The sequence below is a fragment of the Gouania willdenowi genome, chromosome 21 (genome assembly GCF_900634775.1).
Source record: "Gouania willdenowi chromosome 21, fGouWil2.1, whole genome shotgun sequence".
NCBI classification, from domain to species: Eukaryota; Metazoa; Chordata; class Actinopteri; order Blenniiformes; family Gobiesocidae; genus Gouania; species Gouania willdenowi.
In genome coordinates, this window is record NC_041064.1 from 8,406,078 (window position 1) to 8,430,681 (window position 24,604).

The following is a 24,604-nucleotide window of genomic DNA, read 5'->3' on the forward strand; positions in this document are numbered from 1 at the left end:
TTTCACGGGAGCGAGGCAAATCTTGCATACGGCGTTGTCCTTTACTCCCTTTAAGTTGGAAGCTAAAGTATTTCCAAATGTCAGCTTTGTTCTGTGGAGGTGTTGTTGTTTTGTTAGCCATGTTGTTTGAAATTTGAGTCAGTTCCCTTCTGCCACTGTGACTGCCTCTACTACAGAAATGGCGCTGCGCCGCACAGCAAAGTGGCTCCACGGCGCCATCTACCGGAGTGGAGGTGCGGAAGTGGCACAATCTTAAGAAACGCGACATATCGTGAAATGGATTTTTTTTTTTCACACCTCTACGTCTGATTGATATTTCCGTTTCAGAACCGTAAATTCTGTTTTTGTCATCTTTTCATTGAAAATTCAAGGGCCTATTAACAGGAGTTTGAAAAATTCAAAGGACTTTTACAAGTGCAAGCAGCTCAACGACTCATTGGGTTTGTCAAACTGATATTTAAAGCGTTTGCGGAGTGATGCAAACGCCAAATAAACAGCAGTAAGTGAAATCAATGGAACCATTTAGCAGCTTAAATAGTGCGAATAAGAAGTTTTCTCTGTCATACATACACATCTCAGCACAACCTGAACTTAAGTGTGTATGTGTGAGTCTTGGTTGGCAAGAAGCAGAAATTCAGGCCCAGCCTATCGGGGGCCCTCGGGCTCTCGATGTTTGAGTCTCTATTAGGCTGATGAGCTTTGGCAGCTGAAGTTGCTGAAGTAAGTGTTGCGCTTCAACCTTCCTTGTGGCTTGAACTAATTAAACCTAGACCTCAGTCCTAATTTAAGGATAATTAGCTGTAGGGGTTAGTCACCATTACTACCACCACCACAGGCAGAGACGAAGACTGTAGCAATGCATGTGAAATGTTGGCGGTTCAGTGACAAGCAAGTCAAATAAATTGCACTTAAAACTGGAGTTCTCACAAACTGTTTTGCATCCAAAACAAGTTCCAGACAAACACAAGTTTGCATTCTGAAAAACCAGAGATGAGCAACTTTCATCACAGCGGGGCCACAAAATATGATTTTACCAATGCGAGGGCCAAATTATTAACATTCAGGTCATTGTTTCTAACAGGTGGGGCAAAAAAGAGAGCAATTTTAATATGTAAATAAATATAGATTTCTTTCAATACTTTGTGATCAAAAATGACTGCATTCATGTGATACAAGTGTGGAAAAACTTCAAGCCCCTAAAAATATTGTAGAGTTTCATTGAATTTCAGATACAACTTAATATTTTGGTAATTTACACAAGAGTTGATGTTTTCTCTGTCATTTTTACTGTCTTCTGTTGGCCGAAATAAATGCTCTAAAGGACCAGATTTGGCCCCCGGGCCTTGAGTTTAACACGTGGTTTAGAATAAGGACCAATCCAAGCATTAATACAGAAAACAGAGGCTTTGTGTATATTTGTTGTTTTTTTGCCCTTCTCTCATTTTGTGTATATTTGTGGTCGTTTTATGTGCCTCTCATTTTTTGTTGTTTTAAGTATATTTGTGGTTGTTTTGGGTGCTTTTCTCATTTTTTGTGATTTTAAGTATTTTTGTGGTTGTTTTGGGTGCTTTTCTCTCATTTTGTTGTTTGGTGTGTTTTTCTGTCATCTTTGTATATTATTGTTGTCGTTTAATGTATTGTTTTGTGTGTTTTTGGAATCATTTTGCGCATTTTTGTTATTCTGTATAGTTTTATTGCTTGGTGTGTTATGGGTTATTTTTGTGTGTTTTGGAGTCATTTTTGCAGTTTTGTATAATTTTACTGATTCATTTGTAGACATGTGTGCCTTGTTCTCATTTTTTGTTGCTTTTTCCTCTCATGTTTTTGTGGTTTTGTGCATATTTGTTATTTTTTAGTGTGTTTTTATGTCATCTTTGTCTATTTTTGTTGTTAATGCATTGTTAGTGTGTGTTTTGGGGTCATTTTTGTAGTTCATTTTTTCTTGTTGCCCTTTATTGAGTATTTTTCTGTAATTTTGTATGTTTTTTGGAGTCATTTTGTGTTGGTTATTTGTTGGGGTTTTTTTGTCATTTTGTGTATTCTTGGACTAATCTTGTTCATTTACTATTTTTTTCTTCAGTTTTTTGAGTTAAGAGTTGCACACGCTCAAATGAGCACATTATGATATTCCCTCAAAGAAAAACAATTGACCGCGCTTCATTTTGTAGGTGTTGCACAGTAGACAATCTGACACATGGGACCTGCCCCCTGTTCTCCCATTAAGCTATACTGACAGTTTGACATTTCCCAGGGTAGAGGACTCTGATCCAGGTATGTTTTATTCATCCTATTGACTTTACATTGCTGCTAAAGCCTAAAACGTGGTCGGCAGCAGAAAAAGGATACAGCAACAACAGATACCTGTTTTTGTTGTGTTTTATTGCTCACACAGAGCCAGACACTGTTTCCAGGCAGCTGGGTGACACAGACACAATATACTCATCACCATGCAGACAGAGATTGGGAGATATTGCCAACACTGAGAGGATGAAACTGTCTATTTACTGGGAGGACTTGAGGCAGGCAGACATGGGGAGGATGTGGGATTACATCCTGCTAGCGGGGTTTGTACCTCTGTGTATTCTGCCTGCGGAGAGTCAGAAAACAACCGAGCTACGTCTGAGAAACCTGAAATGATTTTATTTTTTCCCTCTTGAGGTTTTTTACCACTTCAACAAAAGCTGCACTTTTTCTCTCCTACGAAATTCACCTCTTGTTCACTAAAAAACAAAAATTGGTAACACTTTACCTGGAGTTTTATACATAAGGCTGACATTACGCTGTCATTATGACATGACACCTGACATTAGCATGAATAAGGTGTCATGAAGGCTGTTATTAAGTGTTATTCATTACCTTAACAAGATATAGCGATTACACAACACAATAAGCACAATTATAACATCACAAACCGTTGACTCTTCTCCACCACTTCCATGTTCCTACCCTGACTCCCTCTTCCCTGTTCCCTTCCCCCTCACCAAGGTGTAACACTGACCTCTCCTTATATTTTCTTTTTAATGAAGTTTTTTCTAGAGGGCTGGTGATAGTCACAATTATGCAATAAAATAAATATATTTTTTTTAATTGCAATAACAAAGCATGCGTTGCTGTCGTAAAAACATTGTGCTACATGTAGTGTTGACCTTTGTCAGCATGTGCAGGCAAAAAAGAAGGAATGAAAATAAGAGAAAAAAATACTAAGAAAAAGAAAAAGAAAAAAAAAAGAGAAAAGAATTCAGTTTTCTATTTTGGTGATACATAAAAATATATTTATCAATATTGTAATTTTCTATATCTTATTTTGCATTAAAATATTAGTTTTAAGAGTTTTCACTACTTCTCAGAACAATTTCTCCAACCCAGACCTTGCCCCTAAACAAGCAACATTAAAGAACTCACTCACACGTGCTGTCCCATAGAGGAGGAAAAAAGACTAAAGTGGCACATATTGTGCAGCAGTTTGTTCGTCAATGTCCCAGTGTGACATTTATCACCAGATTTAACCCAGAATAGTTTTTTTTGGCAAGACTTCATTTGAAATAAAATTATTGACAAATATATCATTTAAAATATTGAGATATGAGTTTTGGTCTGTATCGCCCAGCCCTAACCCTACACCTACCTAACCCCACTAGATCCCTCCACCTAACCCAAAAAATGTTAATATAGCTCAAGGGTGTCAAAATGAAGCAAATGACACTTAACGACAGCCTTCATGACACCTTAATCATGCTTTAATGACAGATTAATGTCAGCCTTATGTATAAAACTAAAAATCTAACCCTTATGTTTAAGCAGAGTTGTATGTTTATTAATTTTTTACATCATGTGTAGAGCAATTAACGTCACAATTGAGAAATACTTATTTAAAAGTATAAAGAATTATGATCTATAACTCAGACCAAAAACAACACTGATGCTGCAGAAAAAGCAGGAAGAAAACAGATTACATCACAGACGTGTTTCTATTCAGGTAGTCCTCCTCAAATTATCACTCACACAGGGATGAGAGCGCATTGTTTCACTGTAGTATGTTCCTGCTGATGCCATCAGCGCTGTGTCATAGCGTATGTATGAATGAATGATCGGTCTGTAATACGGACATTAATAATCTTGCTTTCCTAAACGCAGCTGTCAGATCTGCACTAACCAGGATCTTCTCACAATGGGCAGGTCATTTTAAAAGGGACCGATTAGTCAGGAGGCGGGACTTTTGTAGTCATTCAGATTTTATCCACTTCATAACCTGTTCCTGACCAGGTTAGGTGTTCAGCCCAAGTTACCATGGTGATTTAGCCTAGTAAGATGTTATTTCCCGTCGTAGTACATAATTTTAAGTGCCTTACGATTAATCGTTACATCCCTACATTCAACACTACAAAATAAGTAATAAAGTATGTATGATTTGTGTTGACATCGTATCAGATCAATATCGGTATCGGCCGATACGCAAGGCTGCAATATCAGTATCGTATCTGAAGTGAAAAAGTTGCATTGGGACATCCCTAATGGCAACTAAGTAACTATGATAAAATGGGTGTAAATGGTTTTCTGTTTGAACAAGTGAAATGCATTCTAGTGATTCCAAGGAGGAAAATTAGAGGTGGAGAAGTTAAAATCGATTCACACAAGAATCACAATTCTAATCATCCACAATTCTGAATCGATTCGTAAACTTCAAAAATCAATTTTTTTAAATTTTATTTCTCTTCTCAAGAACATCTGATTCAGAGGATCAGCTTAGAGTTTTTACTCAGAAAACACTGTAAACTAAACATACAAATACATATTAGTGTTCTCATAACTGCTAACGTCTATGGGAAAACCCATGTACTGTATTAGCTGTGATTTATAACACACAGTTTATGCTTAACTTTCACAAACACAGTCTGACCCAAAGTTTCCACTGGATACGTCTCCGCTGCGCCACAGCACTGATCCGTTATTTCCCGCTGTCCACCGTCCGGTAATCCACACCGGTTGCATTTTGAATGCGTGGCGGTGCACTCCGGTTGAACGACTGAAGTCACGAGACAGAACAGTTCTAACAATATTTATATAATCACGCGAGAACGCAGTTAAATGTATGCATTATGAACGCAACAATAAACAGACAAACAGGTCAGTGTTCCTAACAAAGGAGAACAAGAAGGTTGGACTCTGGTTTTATCATAGCCACATTTTTTAGTAACAGCCAACAGAGAAGAGATAAAACTGCACCAGTAAAACATGAACTAAATCAAAGTTGCTGCAGTTTACAGTGAGTTACAGTATGAGAGGAATCAATATAGTGGATGTGAATTTACACATTATGACGTTTTGGTGATGTATTTACTTGAAATATAATCTGAAGTGTTTTATTTTGAAAAGTAACCAGATATTTTATTGCGGAGTACGTGCTTAATTTCCTGTTTAGCTTCATTTGCTCTGTGCTGATTGATGCATCGTGCTCCGGTGTCCGCCAGAAATAGAAGCCCTGCGTATATCTGGCGGAGGTCACCGGACTGCCGCAACTGGGAAGGAGCAGACACGCACCGCAGCAGACCCGGTGGAAATAAACACAGAATAAAGTGGAAACCTATCAGCTCCGGTGATGCGGCGGTGACGTAACGCAGCCGCATCCAGCGGAAAATGGGGTTAGGAGTGTTATCAACACATACAAGAACTTAGTTAAGAGAGACTACTAGGCCATGGACTTTGAAGATGGTGACTTCCGACTACTACAGCGACAGTTTTATGTCTATGACACGATCCCAACAGGAAACAGCAACCCCAACTTACAATGTTTTTTTTTGTTGAGCATGAATAAATGTTAGCTTTTGTCTTTGTGTGATTACGACATTGGAACCAGTTTATTTACAATCATCTTATACAAACTATTGTTATGCATTGTATACATTTTTGAATAGAGTAAAAACAAAAATCGATTTTGAATTGAATCGTGACCCTAAGAATCGGAATCGAATTGTGAGACACCCAAAGATTCACATCCCTAAGGAAAATGCTGCAAAGGATATGCGTAACAGCAGATCCAAAGCACCTACCAGCACAAGCTGCCGATGCGGGCTCCGTCAAAAAAACGGACAGGGAACCGGAAATTGGAGCAAACGGCTTTGAAGGTTGCATTACAGCTACACAAGATGAGACAAGACAGCGATCGATTGTGGAATGTGGGAATCCTGTGGACGGACGTGTTTTTACCTCATCTTTACCACGAGAGGCAATTCCAGCCTTCGTATGATCTATGAAGCCGACACTAAGAATGATCTCCAACAGCTTAAAGTAAATGTGAATCAGACAATTATTTTATGCTGCATTTAAACTTCTACACTGTAAAACCTTCACATAAAGGTTTTACATCCAATTTGAGCTTTTAAAAAAAAAAGTAGGTACAGAATTAGTTATTAGTGTAGACAATGGGACGTCTCCTCCAATTGGTTTTGTTCCAGCATGTGCAGACGAGGTTTGAAGAAGGAGTGCCTGCTTCATTTCCAGGCATGTCACGTGGGACTGGGAGCCACAGTGGGAGTCTCCTCCAGGACAAAGCATTTAGAGCATGGAGACACTGCGGGCCTTGTTCCCCCTTTGCCAGATACATGTCAAGTGGGTGTTTGCTTACTGGGAGGACTGGGACTCCGTAGGAGGAAAAAGCAACACTCATCCCAACAATCAACATGCATCCTCATCCTAATAAAGACAATTTGTACTCAGACATTTACTGATGTTTGTCAAGTGCTCATGTTGTAGGTAGTGGATTGGGGTTAAAAAAAATACGATTAATTATTTTTTTTTTTTTTTTTTTACTGGACTTTTAATAATTAATTTTTCACTTATAAGAACAACTATAGATACCTACAGTTGTAAATGTATTTAATGTTAAACATTCAAAATAACGTTAAAAAATGACTTCCTAAAAATACACAAATATTTTAAATTACAAACAAGATACACAAAAATGATTCCCAAAACGTCTACAAAAACTGAACATACAAAACAATAAGTGAAAGACAAAAATTACTCAAAAAACACAAAAATATATACAAAACCATTACCAAAATACACAAAAATGAATTTATATTTTGGAATAGGAGTGCATCGATTCCAATTTTCTTGCCGATGACCAATTTTTAAAAATCCTGACCTGCCGATCCCGATTTTTTTTCCACAGCATACACCTTGAATGTTCCAAACTTATTTTATTGTAAAACATTGAACAATATCCATGAAACAATACAAACGTGTTGTTTTAACAGCACATGAGGTACTTATCTCAAATATAAATGAAAAGTTTAGAGCAATTCTGTCCAAAATACAAAAATATCAGTTCCTTTATTCTTTTTTCACAACAGGTTACAGTAGTGCAGACCTGTTTGGAGCCATTTGCCAAAAATTAAGTGCATAGCAGTATTTTGTTTTTACAAAATAAAGAAAATCACAAGGTTTGCGGGAGATTCTTAAATAATAATCTACAGGACAAACTAACTAATCATCTTAAACCACCAATAAAGTGTCCTGACTGAGTTTGATGCTTCCTTGTAGAGCAAAAAAAATCAAAATAAAAAATAAAATCAAAATGCAGCAGCTTTGTGGATATTTAAATGTAAAAGTTAATCTAAAAATAACTTGCAACAGCGTACAGGACAAAAGCTCCTAAAAGTTAAACATACTACAAGAATGAACATGGCACAGGTTAGTTGTCACTTGTACATTAGTTGGAGCTTTTTCTTGATATCTAATGCTATGAAGTCCATCATTTTCCTTGTAGTGACTTTGCTCTTCTCACTGCTGATAACCCTTATTTTGGACTGTTGATTGGTCTTAAGAATAGCATTTTGTTTTGCATATTCAGCCTAAGAAGGAGGGGAAAAACAGCCCGTGGAGGCTCTCAAACAGGTGCACCATTTATGAAAATGCTTCTCTCCCTTATTAACAGCAGCAAGAGCAAGCCTCAGTGATCAAACAATGTCAAGCACACTCTGTTCTCTTCCTTTGTCTCTTCCTCTCCATGCTTTCCTCTCCTGAGCATCTGGCCAAGTCTCACCAGTGTCCTTGCTAACGCCTTCGGGTGAACCGGGCCATGTCAAACCCAGATCTATCAATCACTCAACGCCAGCTGTAGGGAGAGAGATGGGCTGGAAAGGCAAAAGAAAGAGAGGAAAAAAAAATAAAAAAAGAGTGATGAGACTAAAAAAGAAAAAGGGGGGAAGGAAAGGTAACCTATCGCTGCCAGTCTTATCATGTGTAGAAATAAGAAGAAGTTAAAAGTAGAGCGTCAGATCTAGTTATATATGACTCTAGTGTAGAGGCAGTAGGAATAGGATTATTCAGTGCAGAGTTGAGCTCAATTACATTTTTCAGTTACAATTACGTCTTCAATCATCCATGTTCAATTATAATTACAGTGACCAGCATTTTTTCCAATTACAATAGATTTTCATTCCCCAGAAAGTCAATTACAATTATGTTATCAATTACAATTAATCATAATGAATAAATAACCCTATAAAATGTGACCTTCCTCTTGTGTTAGCATCTCTTATGAAAATGGGTCCTAGATCAGCTGGAAAATACACTAAAAACAAATATAATCTATTTTTTTCCTTTAATATTTTTGGTGTGGGTGTCCGAGCCTTTTTTGTGTCAGTGTACCCCTCAATTTCATTTTATTTATTACTATTTTTTTTTTTTTTTTTTTAAATGGTAAAATGTGGGAAAGCTTGATACTGTACATAGAACTGTAACATGGTTCCACAATTTTGTATTAACTGAAAATTGACAATTTTTAATAGAATTGGCAATTAAAATCACACCATAATTGTAATTCATCATCAATTACATGATTACAATTATATTTTTCAATTACAATTAATTTACGTTTACAGTGACCAGCATTTTTTCCAATTATAATTAAATTACAATTATTTTTGATACCTCAGACAGTCAATCGCAATTACTAAATTTCAATGACAATTAATCACTATTAATGAGTATGAAATTAATAACCTAATAAAAGTTAATCTCCCAATTGTGTTAGCATCTCTTATGACAATGGGTCCTAAATCAGCTATAAAATAAACTAAAAAACAAATATCTAATTTTTCCTATTGGTTACCTTGTTAATCAAAGAAAATATTGGTTTTTACAATTATGAATTCTTAAATGGTAAAATGTGGGAAAACGTAATATGAAACATTAATTGTCAACTACATGTGTAGAACTGTACATAGAACTGTAACATGGTTCCTCAGTTTTTTTTTTTAATTAAATTATTATAATTGACAATTTTTATAGAATTTGCATGGCAATTCCAATTACAGAGTCAATTATCTGAACTCAATTACAGCATAATTATGATGGCAACAGATTGACGTGATTACAATCATAATCGAGCATAACCCTGGTATGAGTGCAGGTGTGTGTCCTCCAGAATGAAGTGTCCTCATACAACCCGTAGACTCCCCTTTAGGTCACCGCTGATTAATTGTCCGTCCAGCTCCTGTAGAGCTACTACTTTACCCAGGGATCCCCCAGACAATCACCTACATCCCATCCCCCTACAAACGACAGCCCACCCCCCCGTGTCCAGGGCTGCCCTTTCTTTTTGCTAAAATTAGGAGATTTTTTTCCTCTACCTCCGTGTCCCTCTTCTTTTTCTTTTTTTTTTTTTTTCTTACTCCGGCTGCTACAAATAATCTCACATCAGCACCCCATTCACCTTGCCTTCGGGGGATAATGTCTCTGTGGGAGAGAGATTTTGAAACAAAGACAGGGGGGCTAGACACAGCAGGATATGCAGCACCCCCCCCACACCACCCACGTGTTTGCACATGCTTAGGTGAGTAGCTGAGATAAAGCACCTGTGTGTCAGGTATACAACAGGTAAACAGCCTTGTATAAATGGTCCAAACACAGAGTTGACTCTGGTTGAATGTTGTAGCTACTTAGCCTGAGGGGTGTTAAACTCAGTTTAGTGGGACAGAGATTTCATGCAGGACAAATTAGTCATTTCATCATCGGGCCCTAGTTTGCACTTCTACGTATACATACAATACTAAATATGTAAGAAACTGACCACATTGATCTAAAGTGAATCGAGTCATTTTAACACTAATGTGCCCTAGTTTAGGGGTGTCCCAATCCGATAATAGCCAGTAAACGAATATCGGATTCAAATTTCCGGATTTTTTTTAATTTTTTTTCCAATTAATTTTTTATTTATTTTATTCAATTGTAGAATACTGTAGATATTATGTTGAAGGTTAAAAATCATGTAACAATTGGTTAATAATAAATGGGTCAGTTTTTCTCATACCAACTATTGTTCTGAGTATCATCACTTAATCAAACCTTTTCAAACATTCCACACTACAAAATAAGTAATTATTTTTATTAAAGAAAAGAGAGAAAAAAATTAAAAGAAATAAAAAAATAACAAATTTATGTATGATTCATGCTAATATCGGATCGGTATCGGCCAATACGCAAGGCTGTAATATTGGCATCATATCGGAAATGAAAAAGTTGTTGAACATCCCTACCCGAGTTTGCACTTCCAGGTATAAATGACATGTAAGGCACCAACAATATTGAAGCATTAGGTGTCCCTGGATTTACATTTTGTGGCCAATTTCTAATTAATTTGGCAAAATGTGGAATATTTGGAGGAAAACTGCAGGATTCTGGAAAAATTGAGTTCTTTCAAAATGCTTTCACAAACGGTCCAAACGCAGAGATGACTCTGACACCCCTGAGCTGAGTAGCTACAACATTAGTCCAAACTCTGTTTAGTTCAGGGGCCGAATATGGAGCAGCTTTTTTAATCTTAAGTAAGCCACAGATTTTACGCAGTAAAAATGATAAATTTCAACAAGATTGTGCCCTAGTCTGCACTTCTACGTATACATAAAACAGAAAATATGCAACAAACAGACCATATCCAAGCAATAACTGACAGAACACAGTCCCAATAGGATCTTCACTTTAAATTTCCTTGATTTTGAGACCAATTTGTATTTAATTAAGGGAAATATGTCAATTTAAGGAAACGTTAATGGTTTTGTACGAATTTTGAGTTCAACAACAGTTTAACATTAAAAACGACTCCAATAATGCAATACAAGCATTTTTACTTTCTCCTAAATGGATGCTCCAAAGCGCCGGATTTGGCCCCCGGGCCATGAGTTTGTGCCTTACCTCTTCGCACTTGACTCATAATCAAATCCATTTAACACTTCACATTCATACCAGCATAAGACACATGCCCCAGACTGAGAAAATGACTAAATATGGATGAATTTTAGATTGAAAAATATAGTTATTTGCTTGAAAAAAAAAATAAAAAAAAATAATTTTTTTGAAAGAACTACCACCACATTCAGCATTGTCCCTTCATTTTCCTTTCTCCTCTCTAAGCTGCAGAGCTATAGCATCCATCCGCATGGCTATATAGCCATCCCCCCAAAACCAGCCAAGGTCAATTACCTTTCCTGCTCCTCTCATCTTGTGCTTTATGTACCTTCACATCGAGGGAAAAAGGAGCAGTTCTATTTCTGCTCTGCTGCAAGGTGACTGATGGCCATCACCAGCAAAAACTGCTCTATTGCAGGTGAGAAAGAGTCCAAACTGTGATTCTTTAAAGTTGTAGACAAAAAGAACCAACATTCAGTCTTTATTAGGACATTTCTATTTACCATCCTTTTGATCTGTCATAAGTTTCATAATCTTTTATAGTGTAGGGTGTCGATATGACAATATATCGTGAGGTTTCATCTCGCGATATGTTATCGACTCACTGGCACCAAATATCAATTATTTATGACAAAAACAATATGTGCATATATATATATGCACACCCATGATACACAGATAATGCAGTACCTACACAGTACAATGAGTATAGGTGAGGAGTGGATATTTACAAACGTACTGAGTGTTAAGAGCCACTGTGCAGTATACACTTTATTTTACTTGGCTGTCATTCATGTTAAATGGATTAACAATGGTTTGTAATTCCTGTGAAATGATTCAGTGCAGTCAAAGAATTCTGAATGTCTTCAGTGACACAGATATCGTGATGTATCATGATATATCGACTATCGCCGTAACGCAATAATGTCCTTATCGTGGGGGGGAGGGGAAAAAAAAAAAAAAAAAAAAAAATATCGCAATATATCGTATCACAGCCCTTGTAAGGAAGAATTAGTAGTGAATAATTAGATAATCATCTCAAAGTGTGCGAAAATGAACACAAAGTTTTATTAAAATGTAAAAAAAACCAAGCTTAGAGCAAAAGTGACAATTTATGTATATACAACTATGTAAAAAGATGAAATAAATAAACCAGGAGACGTGGGAATTCAATTAATCCTAGTCGTGTGTATGACTGAGGTATTACGTCATCAAGCCTGAAAAATTTCATTAAAGCTGCTAGAGAAAAAAAAAAAAAATTAAATCATATAATCGGTTCTCAACCTTTTCAGCCCACGACCCCCAAAATAAAGGTGCCAGAGACCCCCACTGTATCTGAAGGTGGTTGAACACAGACATGAACAATGTAGAGAAAGGGTCATCTATAAGGGGGAATAAAGGGGAGAGATTTTTGGGATCCATCCATAAAGTCAGCAAAATGATGGTCCATTGTTCTATGAATCAGTGATAAACACATTTATTTATTTGTCTGAACAATATCCAATGTCATCCAAGTTTATTATTATATGCGCCATAGTATATAGTCATCTCAAGATGTAAATCCTTCTTTAAGTAAATATATAAGAAATGGGTTGAAAGTGACAAAAAAAAAAAAAGGTGGAAAAGATTAAAAGTTGCAAAAAAAAAAAAAAAAAAAAAAAAAAAAGAGGTGAAAAGGGTTCAAACTAAGTGTCAATATTGGAAACTGGCAAATAATGGGCATGACAAATCATGAATGTTGTTAAATTGGCAAAAATGAGCATGAAATGTGGTGAAAAGAGGTTAAAATGGGTCAACATGTGCGACATTAGGTGGGAATAAGGGTGGAAAGGGGTTTTATAAGTGCCGAAAATGTCTTCAACATGAAGAAAATATGCAAAAACATTCAATTTTGGACTAATTTGGATGTTTCCGTGTATACCCCTAAAAATAAATAAATTGTAGTGCTGCAACTTTCAGTCGGTGAAAACCCTAGAAATGTGTTGGGAAGTCACTTCGGTAATTAATTATTTGATCTCCATCAGCTATAAATGTATGAATTTAGACATGACTGAGCTTCAGTCATTGCTCTTTGGTTTTGTTTCACCTCAAAATCCTCCAAGTACACTTAAAAATAAAAGACATAACACTGTAAAAGTCCTCGGCAACAGACTATTGCCACTATTTTCATTTGTTTTACATGTTTTAATGAAAATCCAGAGTGGGATCATTGCCGTGTAGCTGGAAACCCGATGTCATCATAATTTATGTAATTCGTTTTCTCCCCGTGACCTTTACATTACCTGCTAAAGTGTTGCAGAATTCCTCCATTCATTTTTGTGTGGGCGATGGCATGTTTGGAGCCACCATTTGTCACGCTTGCATAGATAAACTGTTTCCCGCTAAAGTCGAAATATCTCCTTTTATTTCCTCTCTCTCTCTCGTTCCCAGATGTCTCCTTACTGCTGCCATGACTGACTGCAAACTCATTTATTACAGGTCACAAACGCCAAGTGCTTCATTTAAAAAGGACACTCCACCCCCCCATTCCCCCTCTGGAACGGGTGAAAAATTGACCTGCAAGAAAAGCATACAGGCAGGGACGCTCCATTAGCGTCAAACTGAGGCGGGTGAGACCCAAAAAGAGCGGGCTGGAGTCATGGGGGCACAAAGGGAATACAGTCGGAGACAATGAAGCAGCTGCTTTGTGTGCAAAGCTTTCAAACAACTTTAATAAATGAGTAAAAAGAAACAATTTAGCAAGTTTTTTGCCTTTCAGGTAGGGCTGGACGATATGGACCAAAACTCAAATTGATATTTTTTCTCAAAATGACCATATATGATATAAATCTCAATAATTTTAATTCAGTCTGACCAGAAAGACAATTTAGAGTTAAATTTGCTCATGATAAAATGCCACACAGGCCCATTTACTAACAAAGTTGATTTGTTTGATCCATTAATGAAACCTTGATCTGGGATGTCAGGCTTCTATGTTGTAAAATAGACATTTTTTGTCGCAAACGTTCAAAGTAATTCAAACTGCAGGCAGTGATAAATGGGCCCTCGCACCTGCCACGCCCATCTTGGAATAGGCTACTCCTTCCTACCGGCCACGTTCAAAGTCAAACTTAATTCCGTACGGCACAAGGTCTGGTTGCGGAGTGAGTCATCGGTTTCCCGTAAACGTCTGTGTGGTGCCAGTGAAAATTCTGTTTGGTAAAATGTACTTATGCTCTAGAACAGGGGTTTTCAAAGTGTGGGGTGCCAGAGCTCTACAGGAGAATCAAGGCGTGCGAGGGGAAAAAAAAAAAAAAAAAAAGACGAAATTGTGGTAATCTTTCTCAGAAAAAGCAGAAGAAGAAAAGGAAAGTGTCTGTAACTGGGTTTCCATTACAGATTCCCGCAAAAAAAGTGATTATTCTAAACAACGACAAAGTATAATTGCACTTTGAACATGTTTCCATTGAACATTAGAGCCTCTTAACCTAAGTCTCATCTCGCAATACTTCGCTGCAGAAAGATGGACGCTACAAACGTCCTTATAACATTATGTATTCCTTTGTCGTTTCACGTCTAATGTGGCAGTAATAATTTTAAAGTACAATGCTAAGAAATGTCCCGGTCTCCTCTTCTGTCTACACAGCGCATCATGTTTTCTTCTTAGAGAAGTGGTCATGTGACCATGTACATCTTGTCCTGTGACCACTACGTACGTCACGTTCTGTGACGTGAGGAAAAAGTGTTTGTATAGTGATTTTGCGACACATTTCAATATCGAAACACGAAATGCCTACTCATTAAAGTGTCAAAACTTTAGCGATGTGCGAGTGTGATCATTATAGTGATCCGCTCTGTCTCAATTTTCAATTAAATTAAAGAAAAAAAAGCTTCATAGGCATGGAAAACATATTTACATTGCGTCTTCACCTGAGGACCCCTGGAGCCACTTAGCTGGCTCCATACTGCCTGTGTGCATCCTCTGTGTAATTACCGTCCAATATAAATAATGTAATTTACACTGGACGTAGTGTATAGCGACACATGAAGCTGCTTGGCATGTTTACAACGCTGATCATTCTACATGCGGGTGTGAATATTGTCAGGTTGAAACGTGTTCGGGCTTAAAGAGACATCAGCTTCATTCGGGTCGGACGGGTTTTGGGCCGTGTGATTAAAACTCCGCTGTGTGCATTCTCCCCTTTGTAACCCATAATCACAGTCCAATATAAACATGGGCTTCATAATCTGTGTGTGAGACATGGGGGGGGGGGGGGGGTGCCATAACAGTAATTTTAAAAGCGTGTCTTGGAATCAATCTTTTGAATAAAATGTTATTTCATGTCTATACAGCGTCTGAGTATTTATTAGTGGAGGAGCAATACCAAGTATGAGAAACTAACTACATTCATTACCTTCACCAATTTAACAAATAAAGTTTGGCTTCAAAGTAAAGCAGTTAAAACAACAAATTTAGCTGTACTTCACTAAATTTGGCCCTTAGATAATTATACATTTCCAAATTGTCCACACCAGTGGCGCTGAATTGTTGTCCTCTTATGCTGTGAAAGATTCCTAGTGAGAACCCTGATATTGATATAGGCAATATATCAAGTTTTATGGAAAATTGCAATATCTTGAATCTCAATATATCGCCCAGCTCTACTTTCAGATCATCAAAAGTCTTCCTGAAAGTATAATTAGAAGTCAGAAACAGTTTTGCCTTGTGGTAACCTGATTTGAGAAGCCTTCACACACACACACACTACCAGTCTGTTTCATATTTACTCAGGCAACACATTGACAATTCAAATTTTATTTTTTGCGTGAAGCGCGTGTTCTGCCGGCCATATCCGATATCACTCAAAGCCGTCTGTAATTACATTGTACATGCAGATTAGCCATGAATATTTTATAACGGGATTACTAACAGAGGGAAAGAGACAGAGGAAGAGAGTTGGGGAGAAAAAAAATAATAATAATCCTCCTCGAACACACACCCACATGCAGAACTACATGAAAAGCTCGTTTGAAGGTGGAGCAAGTCTTTCATGCCCAAGTTGCCAGCCTATTATCATCCTTTCATATGTTGGGAACCATTGTTAACCATAATAAGAGTGAATAGAAAAAATATAACAAAAAAAAGTCAGAATACAACACATCACTCTAATGTGTCAGGCTGTCTGTTCAGAGAGACGGAGAAAAAGAAACAAGGCAGAGCGATTCCCGTCGTCCCGACTCATTAAAAAACAAAAAAAGAATGTTTCTTTGCAAAGATTAGCCATAATTTTCATTGTCATTTTAATGTTGGCGCATTATGTGGAGGCTTATAAAGCCACAGATGAAGGCAAGGGCGGTGGGCGTGAGGAGACGAACAAGCACACACACTGGAGCATAGAAAGAAACATCTCACCAGCTTGGTTTAGTCTGTCACTCATCCTTTATCCCTCCAACCATGTACCAGATCCACACACACACACACGCTGTGAGTCCCAGCACCATTTTGTCACTCTGAAATCTTTCAAATTCTCCTGTGGAAAGGGTCAGTGCCTCCTCCAGCAGGATGCAGATGACAGTCAGCCTTTTTTAGTACAGGAGTATAAACGCAGCCACAAAACGAGTCAAAAGTTTCTACATCTGACAGACATTTAGCTCAGATGACTTCCATCAACTAGCATGTTTTAAAAGGACAAACCTTTTGTAGGCCCAGATCTGCCACCTTTGCCTCGTACTTGAGCTAATGGCTCTGGGGGAGTCAGTGTGAATGCATGGGGATTAGTCCAAGTGTGTGTGTGCATGTAATCCAGACAAGAGCGTCTTTTGGTTCCAAGACATCTGGATTTTATATTCAATAGCTCCTTAGACACCAGAAAGTGACTTTAACACAGTGTTAACAAGCAAAAAGAGCAGGAACATATGCGTAAAATAATGCACCATAACCCTGGAAATTCCTATTTACAGATTAAAGGCAGGCAGACACCAAGCGATTTTTTTCAATCGTTGAACTCAGCTCCAGCTCAAAATGTGCGACTCAAGTGCAGAGCCGGAATGCGTGCAGCTCATGATGCATATTCTCACACTACACGGACCGACACGATCTGACTGCTCAAACTGTACTTCAATACAACATGTCGGGGTGTTTTTTCCAGAAATGCAAAGTTAAAAAAAATTAAAAAAAAAAAAAAAAAAAAAAAAAATCAAAGGAAGAATAACTCTGAATAGTCATCATTAAAACAGAAAAAGAACCCGGAAGTGGAGAAACAAATCTCAGCAAAAAGTGCTTCAAAAAAGAAAAGGTGGCAATGTGAAGGACCAGGAACTGGTTGGACTGGTGGGATGTATGGTCCGTCAACTTGTTTGTGGTAAGCCGGTCCGTGGCACTGCTTGAACAGTGAGATACCCACACGAGGAGCGACCAAGATTTCAAACATGTTTGATTTTCTTGCGACCCCACGATTGCTGATCGGGAGCTACTTTCGTTATACATCATAAATCCGTCTACGGGACTCCACATCCCAAAATGCAATGTGTGAAACTTCTTGTACAATGTTGATAAGAGTGTTTACAGTGGAGATCAAAAAAAAAAAAAAAAAAAAAAAAAAAAACCTCAAGTGCCAAATTCAACCTTTAACATAATTTTTCTATGAACTTATCTTTGATTTATAAGGCTTACAGTGTCTCAGATTTTCTTAGAAATGAGTCTCGAGCAGCTTTTTTAAGCTTCCCAAGCATGGGGGGATTTAACAATGATATTAATGAGCCCCCACCTTGGGTATCAGGACCCACACTAAACAAAAGTGCTCACAGGTTAAAAGTAAAAAGTGTAAAGTGCTGAGAGTTTACCAAGTTGGTAGCTTGTTACAGAGATAAAGCAAGGCAGGGATTTTGACTGACATTTGTCAGCATTAAAAAAAAAAAAAAAAGACAAAACATCATTTGCATTATTTTCCAAGAAAGACATTTGTGTCAATCATTTTGTCACATACTCAAAACAAACGTTATTTTAAAGCTGCTGGGGACGATAACTAGAGCTTTTCTATAACACTGATGAAGACTCATGTAGGCCTCACAGATCAATAAATCAAAAGCATTTCTTCCAAAAAAAAAAACGGGAGAACACACTCATAAAAGGCTGATGTTTGTTTATGACTCCAATAACAAATGTTTATGTGACTTGAACTTTGGAATGCATTGTGGGATTTGGAGTCCTTTAGAGGAACGCATAGATGGCACTGAAGTGGAAAACTTTCTTTAAGTGGCGTTTTTAATTTATTTTCACAGTGATTTGCGTTTATTCATCGGACAAGATAGTGATCCACTTTGTCATATTCCCTTTGATATTTATTAAATACACCCTTAATTCAAGGGCTATCAAAGTTTGAGGTCAATGTTCTTACAGCTTAGGGTTGTGGATGCGTATTGTACTTTAGTACTTTTAATATCCTGCTATTCTGTATCAACGGTTGTTACTTTGCAGACCCTCATGGTCAATTTTAAAGACTGGTTGAAAGTTTTCATTTTCAATAAAAAAAAAAAAAAAAATATATATATATATACTTTCGCTCGTGTGTGTGTTTTTATTTTGCTACGTTGGAGGACTTTTGTTGTCGTTCACTCAGAGCCTGTGTTGCAGACGGGCCATCAGCTTTTATTTGCACCTCCCTCTATTTTTTGCTCCCTTTGCATCCCCTCCATCCCCCCTCATATACACAATAACCTAGAGCTCAATCAGCTTACGGAAAGCAAAACGAGAAACCATAAAAGCAAGGAAAACACAGAGGGAGCAAGAGATAAACAGGAAACAAGCAATCATTTTCCTTTCTACAGCACACACCTTATCAAATCGCCTGTAATCTAATTGGCTTTGGGTCATGCTTCAAACATAGACGTTGAATTTTAAACGCACGGGCGATAAACAGCTGGCCGTATTAAGCACGAGCCATGATCCAATCCAATTATGAGATTGTAAACTAAAGAGACGTTTCAAAGCAAAGATGACAGTGATACATGACGTAACATGCGTTTAGAACTGCAGGTGATGAATGATGGGAAAGCCATTGAAAAAGGTCACAGAGGATACAACCCTATGATTTCTGATGGCTGTAGACAAAAGATGAACTGTTATCACAGCAAGGGCCACAAAAATGTCATCGTCTGATCCGAGGGTCACAGAATCAACATTGTCAGCATTTAGAAAACGCCCTAATATGAACTTTAATACAGGATAGAAACAAAGGGCTTATGTGTGTTTTTGTCGTCATTTTTTTGCAACTTTGTCATTTTGCATTTTAGTGCTTTTTTCTTGTAGTTTTGTGTGTTTTTTTAGTCATTTTGCATTTTTAAAGTAATTTTTGTCATCGTTGTGTGTGTTTTTGGAGTAATTTAGTGCGTTTGTGTACAAAATCAGACCGAGGGACTCATTGGGCACCCGGGCCACCAGTTGCACATGTCTGCTGTAGACAATTCCATCATCAATGTCAGCATTTATAATAATAAGCAATCTCAGCTTCAATACAAGAAATAACAAAGGTTACTTTGTGTGTTTTTTTTTGTTTAGTACATTTTGTCATTTTTTTATATTTTTCTGTCACTTTGCACATTTTCTTTTATCAATTTAAATATTTTTCTGTCAATATTTTATTTTTGTTCAGCATTTTTTAGAGTCATTTTGTATCATTTTCAGTTATTTATGTTGTCATTTTTTGTATTTCTGTTGCCCTTACGTATATTTTTCTGGTCGTTTTCTTTTTTCCCCCCAATCAATGTATTTTCTTTGGGGGGCCGCATTTGGCCCCCGGGCCACCAGTGCCCATGCCTGCTGTAAACGATGGGATATGTTGCAAGACTCAACAATAAAAACTAAAAATAAATGACCACTTTGTGTTCCCTAAGTCACAAATGTACTCTATTGCATCTTAAATATGAATATATTAATGAGGTACTAAAGCAGATGAAAAACTAAAAAGACGGAGGGAAGAAAACACAAAATTGAAAAACTTGCTTTGCAGGTTTTCCACATTTTCCCAGAAGTATTTTTCAGTTGACCTACATTAATGACTAAATAACTTCTCTCCTCATCTGCTATTAACATCCATATTTTTCCCTCTACTTTCATAGACAAAAGCATGATTTTGGATGAGATTATTTTTTAATTAAGCACCCAGTGATGCTCTCATAATGTCCCACCCAGGCGTGAACAACAGGAGAGACAGAAGCACAATAGGTTCACATTCCTTTTTTTCTAACAACTGGAAGTGGATCGCCTTCATAATCAAAGGCTGCCATTCTTCCAATAAAAAGCCTGGTGGCAGTGGAGGGTCAGAGCTCCTCAGATACAGTGTGACTGCAAAGAGGGCTTTGTGTTGGTGTCGAGCTGTGTGGGCTGCTAAATGTGACACCATTATTTCCCTTTGCTTCACACTGAAGGAAAACAACACAAACACAAAGTGTTAGTCTGTGTGGAAGGAGTGCAGACACTGTTAGAGACACGGAGGAGTAACACGATCTTGTGCTTTTATTTTGAAGAGGGGCATTAATACGCCACTTATTGTATAGTTTGATTCAGGGTTGGGGCCAATTACTATTACAGTGACATTACAATTTTTATCCTTAGAAAGTCAATTACAATCACGTTCTCGAATACAATTAAACAGCCTCAAATAAATAACTTAAAAGTTAACCGTCCTCTAGTGTTAGCTTTCACTTAGCATCTCTAATGATAACGAGTCCTAAATCAGCTGTAAAATACATATGTATCATATTTCTTTCCTATCTTTTGGTTACCTTGTTAGCCTTCTTAATCAATGAAAAATATTTGTTTTAATATTTTTGGTGTGGGTGTCTGAGCTTTTATGTCAGTATACCCCTTGATTTCAATTTTTTTTTAACAGTAAAAATGTGGGAAACTTGATATGAAACATTTTAATAACTGTTAACTCCATATATGTAGAACTGTAACATGGTTTTGCATTAAATCATTGACAAATTCTATATAATTTTCATGGCAATTACAATTACAAAGTCAATTACCTAAACTAAATTACAATTAAATTACGACTGCAGCAGATTTTTTTTATTACACAATTATGCCATAATTGTAATCATAAATTACATTATAATTGACCCCAACGCTGGTTAGAGTCAAAACTAGTCCTCATGCTCATGTTTGCGCACTTAGAAAGCTATGGAAGATGTAATCCATGTTATAAAGTAGAAGTCTGGTGTTCAACAGATGACTGAACGGCACTCCTGTGCACGATGTTTGAATATTCATAGCCACAGATAGAGCTTTGGAAAGGCGCCATAAGGTTCAGAATCAGCAGCTGTATTGGTTCCCCCGTCTCTCCCAGCTTCTGTGTATAGATGCAGTGAAATGAAGTGGAGAGTGCACTGGGCTCATTGGGGGGACACTCAGCAGATTGCAGATGTGCACCACGCTGTCATCTGCACACTCGTTTATTCTAGTTTAGATATATACAGCGTTTTAAACAATACGCAGTAGCAGTAAATCCATGTGCATATTTTAGACATGGAAAATGTTAGATTACTACTAGAACTCCACCCATATGCCATTTTGAGGGCGGATACCAATATTGGGAATTTTTAAAAGCTGTTATCCGATATATCAGTTGATGGCCAATATTTGAAATAAGAACATTGATATGCACAGGAAATATTATGTGAATGAACACATTCTTATGATAGCCTTCCTAAAAATGTATATACTTCTAATTAAGGGTGTAAAAAAATTGATTTGGCAGTCAATCACCACACGATAAACCTATCAATCCAAAAAATTTCCACATTTTTTAATGGAAAAAAACTATGTAATTCTTCCAACATATGCATGGCAGTGCACGTAAACACATGGTCACTAGGTGTCTAATTTAATTATTGGAAAGTTTGAAATATGCAGTAGCTCTCTGACGAAACCCACAATTGTGTGAAATTGTGCACATTTTTAGATGTAAGATTACTAAAACTTGACCCATATGCGATTTCAAGGGCCGATACCAATATTCGATAAGAACATTGATATGCACAGGATATGTTCTGCACATTAACAAATTCTTACAATAACCTACCTAAATATGTATATACTTCAAATTAGGGGGGGTAAGAAAAAAAAACAAAACAATTTGCCGCTATATCGCGATATTTTACCGCGCCATTATTGTATTGATCCAAAAAAAAAAAAATTACCAAATCGATATTCCAATCATGTCATTCCTTTTGCACTTTATTTCCATAAAACTGGGCACTTTTGACGCATGTGGTTACTTTAAGAGTTTAAGAACTGAAAAATAAAATTTGGCAGTGTGACAAACACAATATTTGGTAAATTGATTGATCCAGTCTTAAGCATTCTAAATTTAATTTGCATTGCTCTGATGTCAAAAATGCAGAAGAAAAACAAAGCAAAAAAAAAGCTTTGTTTAATAAATTAAATAAATAAAAAGGCATTGTCTGGTTACAGGGCATCTTTATTTCCTTGTGAATAAAATTTTACACCTGTTGGACCTCTGACAGAACGTTGCAATGTTTTATTTTGTGGTTCACAATCACAGCAGCTGTTTCACTAATTTTCATTTAACTTTAGTAATAATCCAGCCTATGTTTATATCAAGCCAATGAGGCAGTATTGCTTTTTCTTCTGTCTCTCTAACACACATGCTGTCACACACCTGCCAAGCAGGCTCTTACTACTCTCCTCTCCTCTCCCTACCTGTGCGTAAAGAGCGCCCCTGCACTGTACAATCAGTACTGCCACGATCACTGTGTCCACCTCCCCGCGCGCAAGGAACCAGATATATAGTCTGTGAGAGCCCTTGGGGGGGGGGGGGTGGAGAAATCACGTAATTTCACGCTAATCCGCTTTGCTTTTATCCCAATCACAAAATGCATATGGAAGAATGGTTACACACACACCCCACCCCTCCTGTTATCGCCGTTTGCACAGAAGAAATCGGATCGAGTCCAAACTGTAGAGAAATGAGATGAGAGCAACCTGCAGGACTTTAAACTTAAAGCTGCTTGCTTGATCGACGCGTTTTGTCGTGCGTAAAGTTGTAAAATCCATGCGTCCATGAAGCAGATTTCATTATAAGAGTCGTATAACCTCAGGGATGTTTTTTTATTAACGCGGTTGCCCTTCTTAAGTTTTAATGTGAAATTAAATTACAGTAAGAATGAGAAAAATAAAGAGTTAAAAGCAACTTTAAAAAAAAAAAGAAAGAAAAAAAAAACTTGCACATGGCACCCATTCATTCATCCAATGCTTTCTATTCGTCCCCCAAATTCAACAGTGTCGCTCTGTGCAAGAAGACGACGGAGCTCATCGGATAAGACGCACAGCCAAAGCTAACACCCAACACCTGCCTTTCTTTTCCTTTCCACTCATTGTTATCAGCGCACTCTCACATTCCAACAGCATAATGAATAAGGCTGTTTTCACATATTGCACCACAATTCATGACATACTCAATTACGTAGGTCTGTTTTGATATCCTGGACGCACCAGCAATGCGTTTGGAGACAGGTTCCAATCCGTGCGTAATGACCACAGGCACCGTGGCCAGCCCAGTGCGCACCGTTCACTCACCTGACTGAGAGCAGCTGAACCCGGGAAGGCAGGTCAGGAGGAGAAACCCGAAGCAGAACAGTGCAGCAGCTGTCGACTTCATTGTACGTTGTGCTCAGCAAGTATATCTCCTTTAATCTCACATGTCCAGCAGCAGCAGCGTGTCCTATCCTTCCTTGTTCAGAGACCCCCCACCTTTAAAAAAGATGCTTTTTCACGGCTCTTCAGCGCGTCTCTTTGGAGGACTTTTGGATGCTTGTGGCTAAGTTTGCAGCTTGTCCCGCGGTTCCTTTCCGTCACCTCCTCTGTTCGATTCTCTGACTGATGCCAAAAAGCTGCAAGACTCGGATATTAGTTTCCAGCGTGACAGAAAAGGCGCGTGCGTTTGCGTGTGTGTGTGTGTATATAATGTCATGCAGTAGTCATGCCATTACACCTCTACTTGGATACAGTATGCAGCTGCAAGGCTCGCTTTTTTAGACAGACACCCCCCCCTCAGAATCTCCGAACTCCACCTATAGCAGCTGTGATTGGCTAAAGAGCCTGTCAATCACATCAAACCTCCTCGCGGACAACTGAAAACGCGCTGCTATTGGTTGAATCAGCCATTGAATTACTACGTGGGCTGTGTTGCACCTGTCACACTGATCACAGCAGAGATGAGTTTAACTAATTGGATTCACAGGTTATTTATTTTATAAAAATATTTATTCAAGTTTATTTATTTAGTTCTTGTGTTTATTTTTTTATTTACATTTTATAAATCTTATTTAATTTTTTTTAAGTTTATTTATTTATTCTATCATTTGTTTGTTTGTTTATTTATCAGTTTTATTATTTATTTACTAATTTGAT

The 24,604-nt window shown here is 37.5% G+C and overlaps 1 protein-coding gene across 4 annotated transcripts in view; it reads right to left on the minus strand.

Annotated features, from left to right (window-relative positions):
- Positions 1-24,196, minus strand: part of erbb4b (erb-b2 receptor tyrosine kinase 4b) — a 390,990-nt gene extending 366,794 nt beyond the window's left edge. For all 4 annotated transcript variants that reach the window (XM_028435190.1, XM_028435188.1, XM_028435187.1 and 1 more), the window contains exon 1: positions 23,771-24,196. In XM_028435190.1, the coding sequence (XP_028290991.1) occupies positions 23,771-23,852 (82 nt within the window). In that variant the 5' untranslated portion in view covers positions 23,853-24,196. The remainder of the gene's footprint in view (positions 1-23,770) is intronic.
- Between the last annotated feature and the right edge of the window lie 408 nt (positions 24,197-24,604).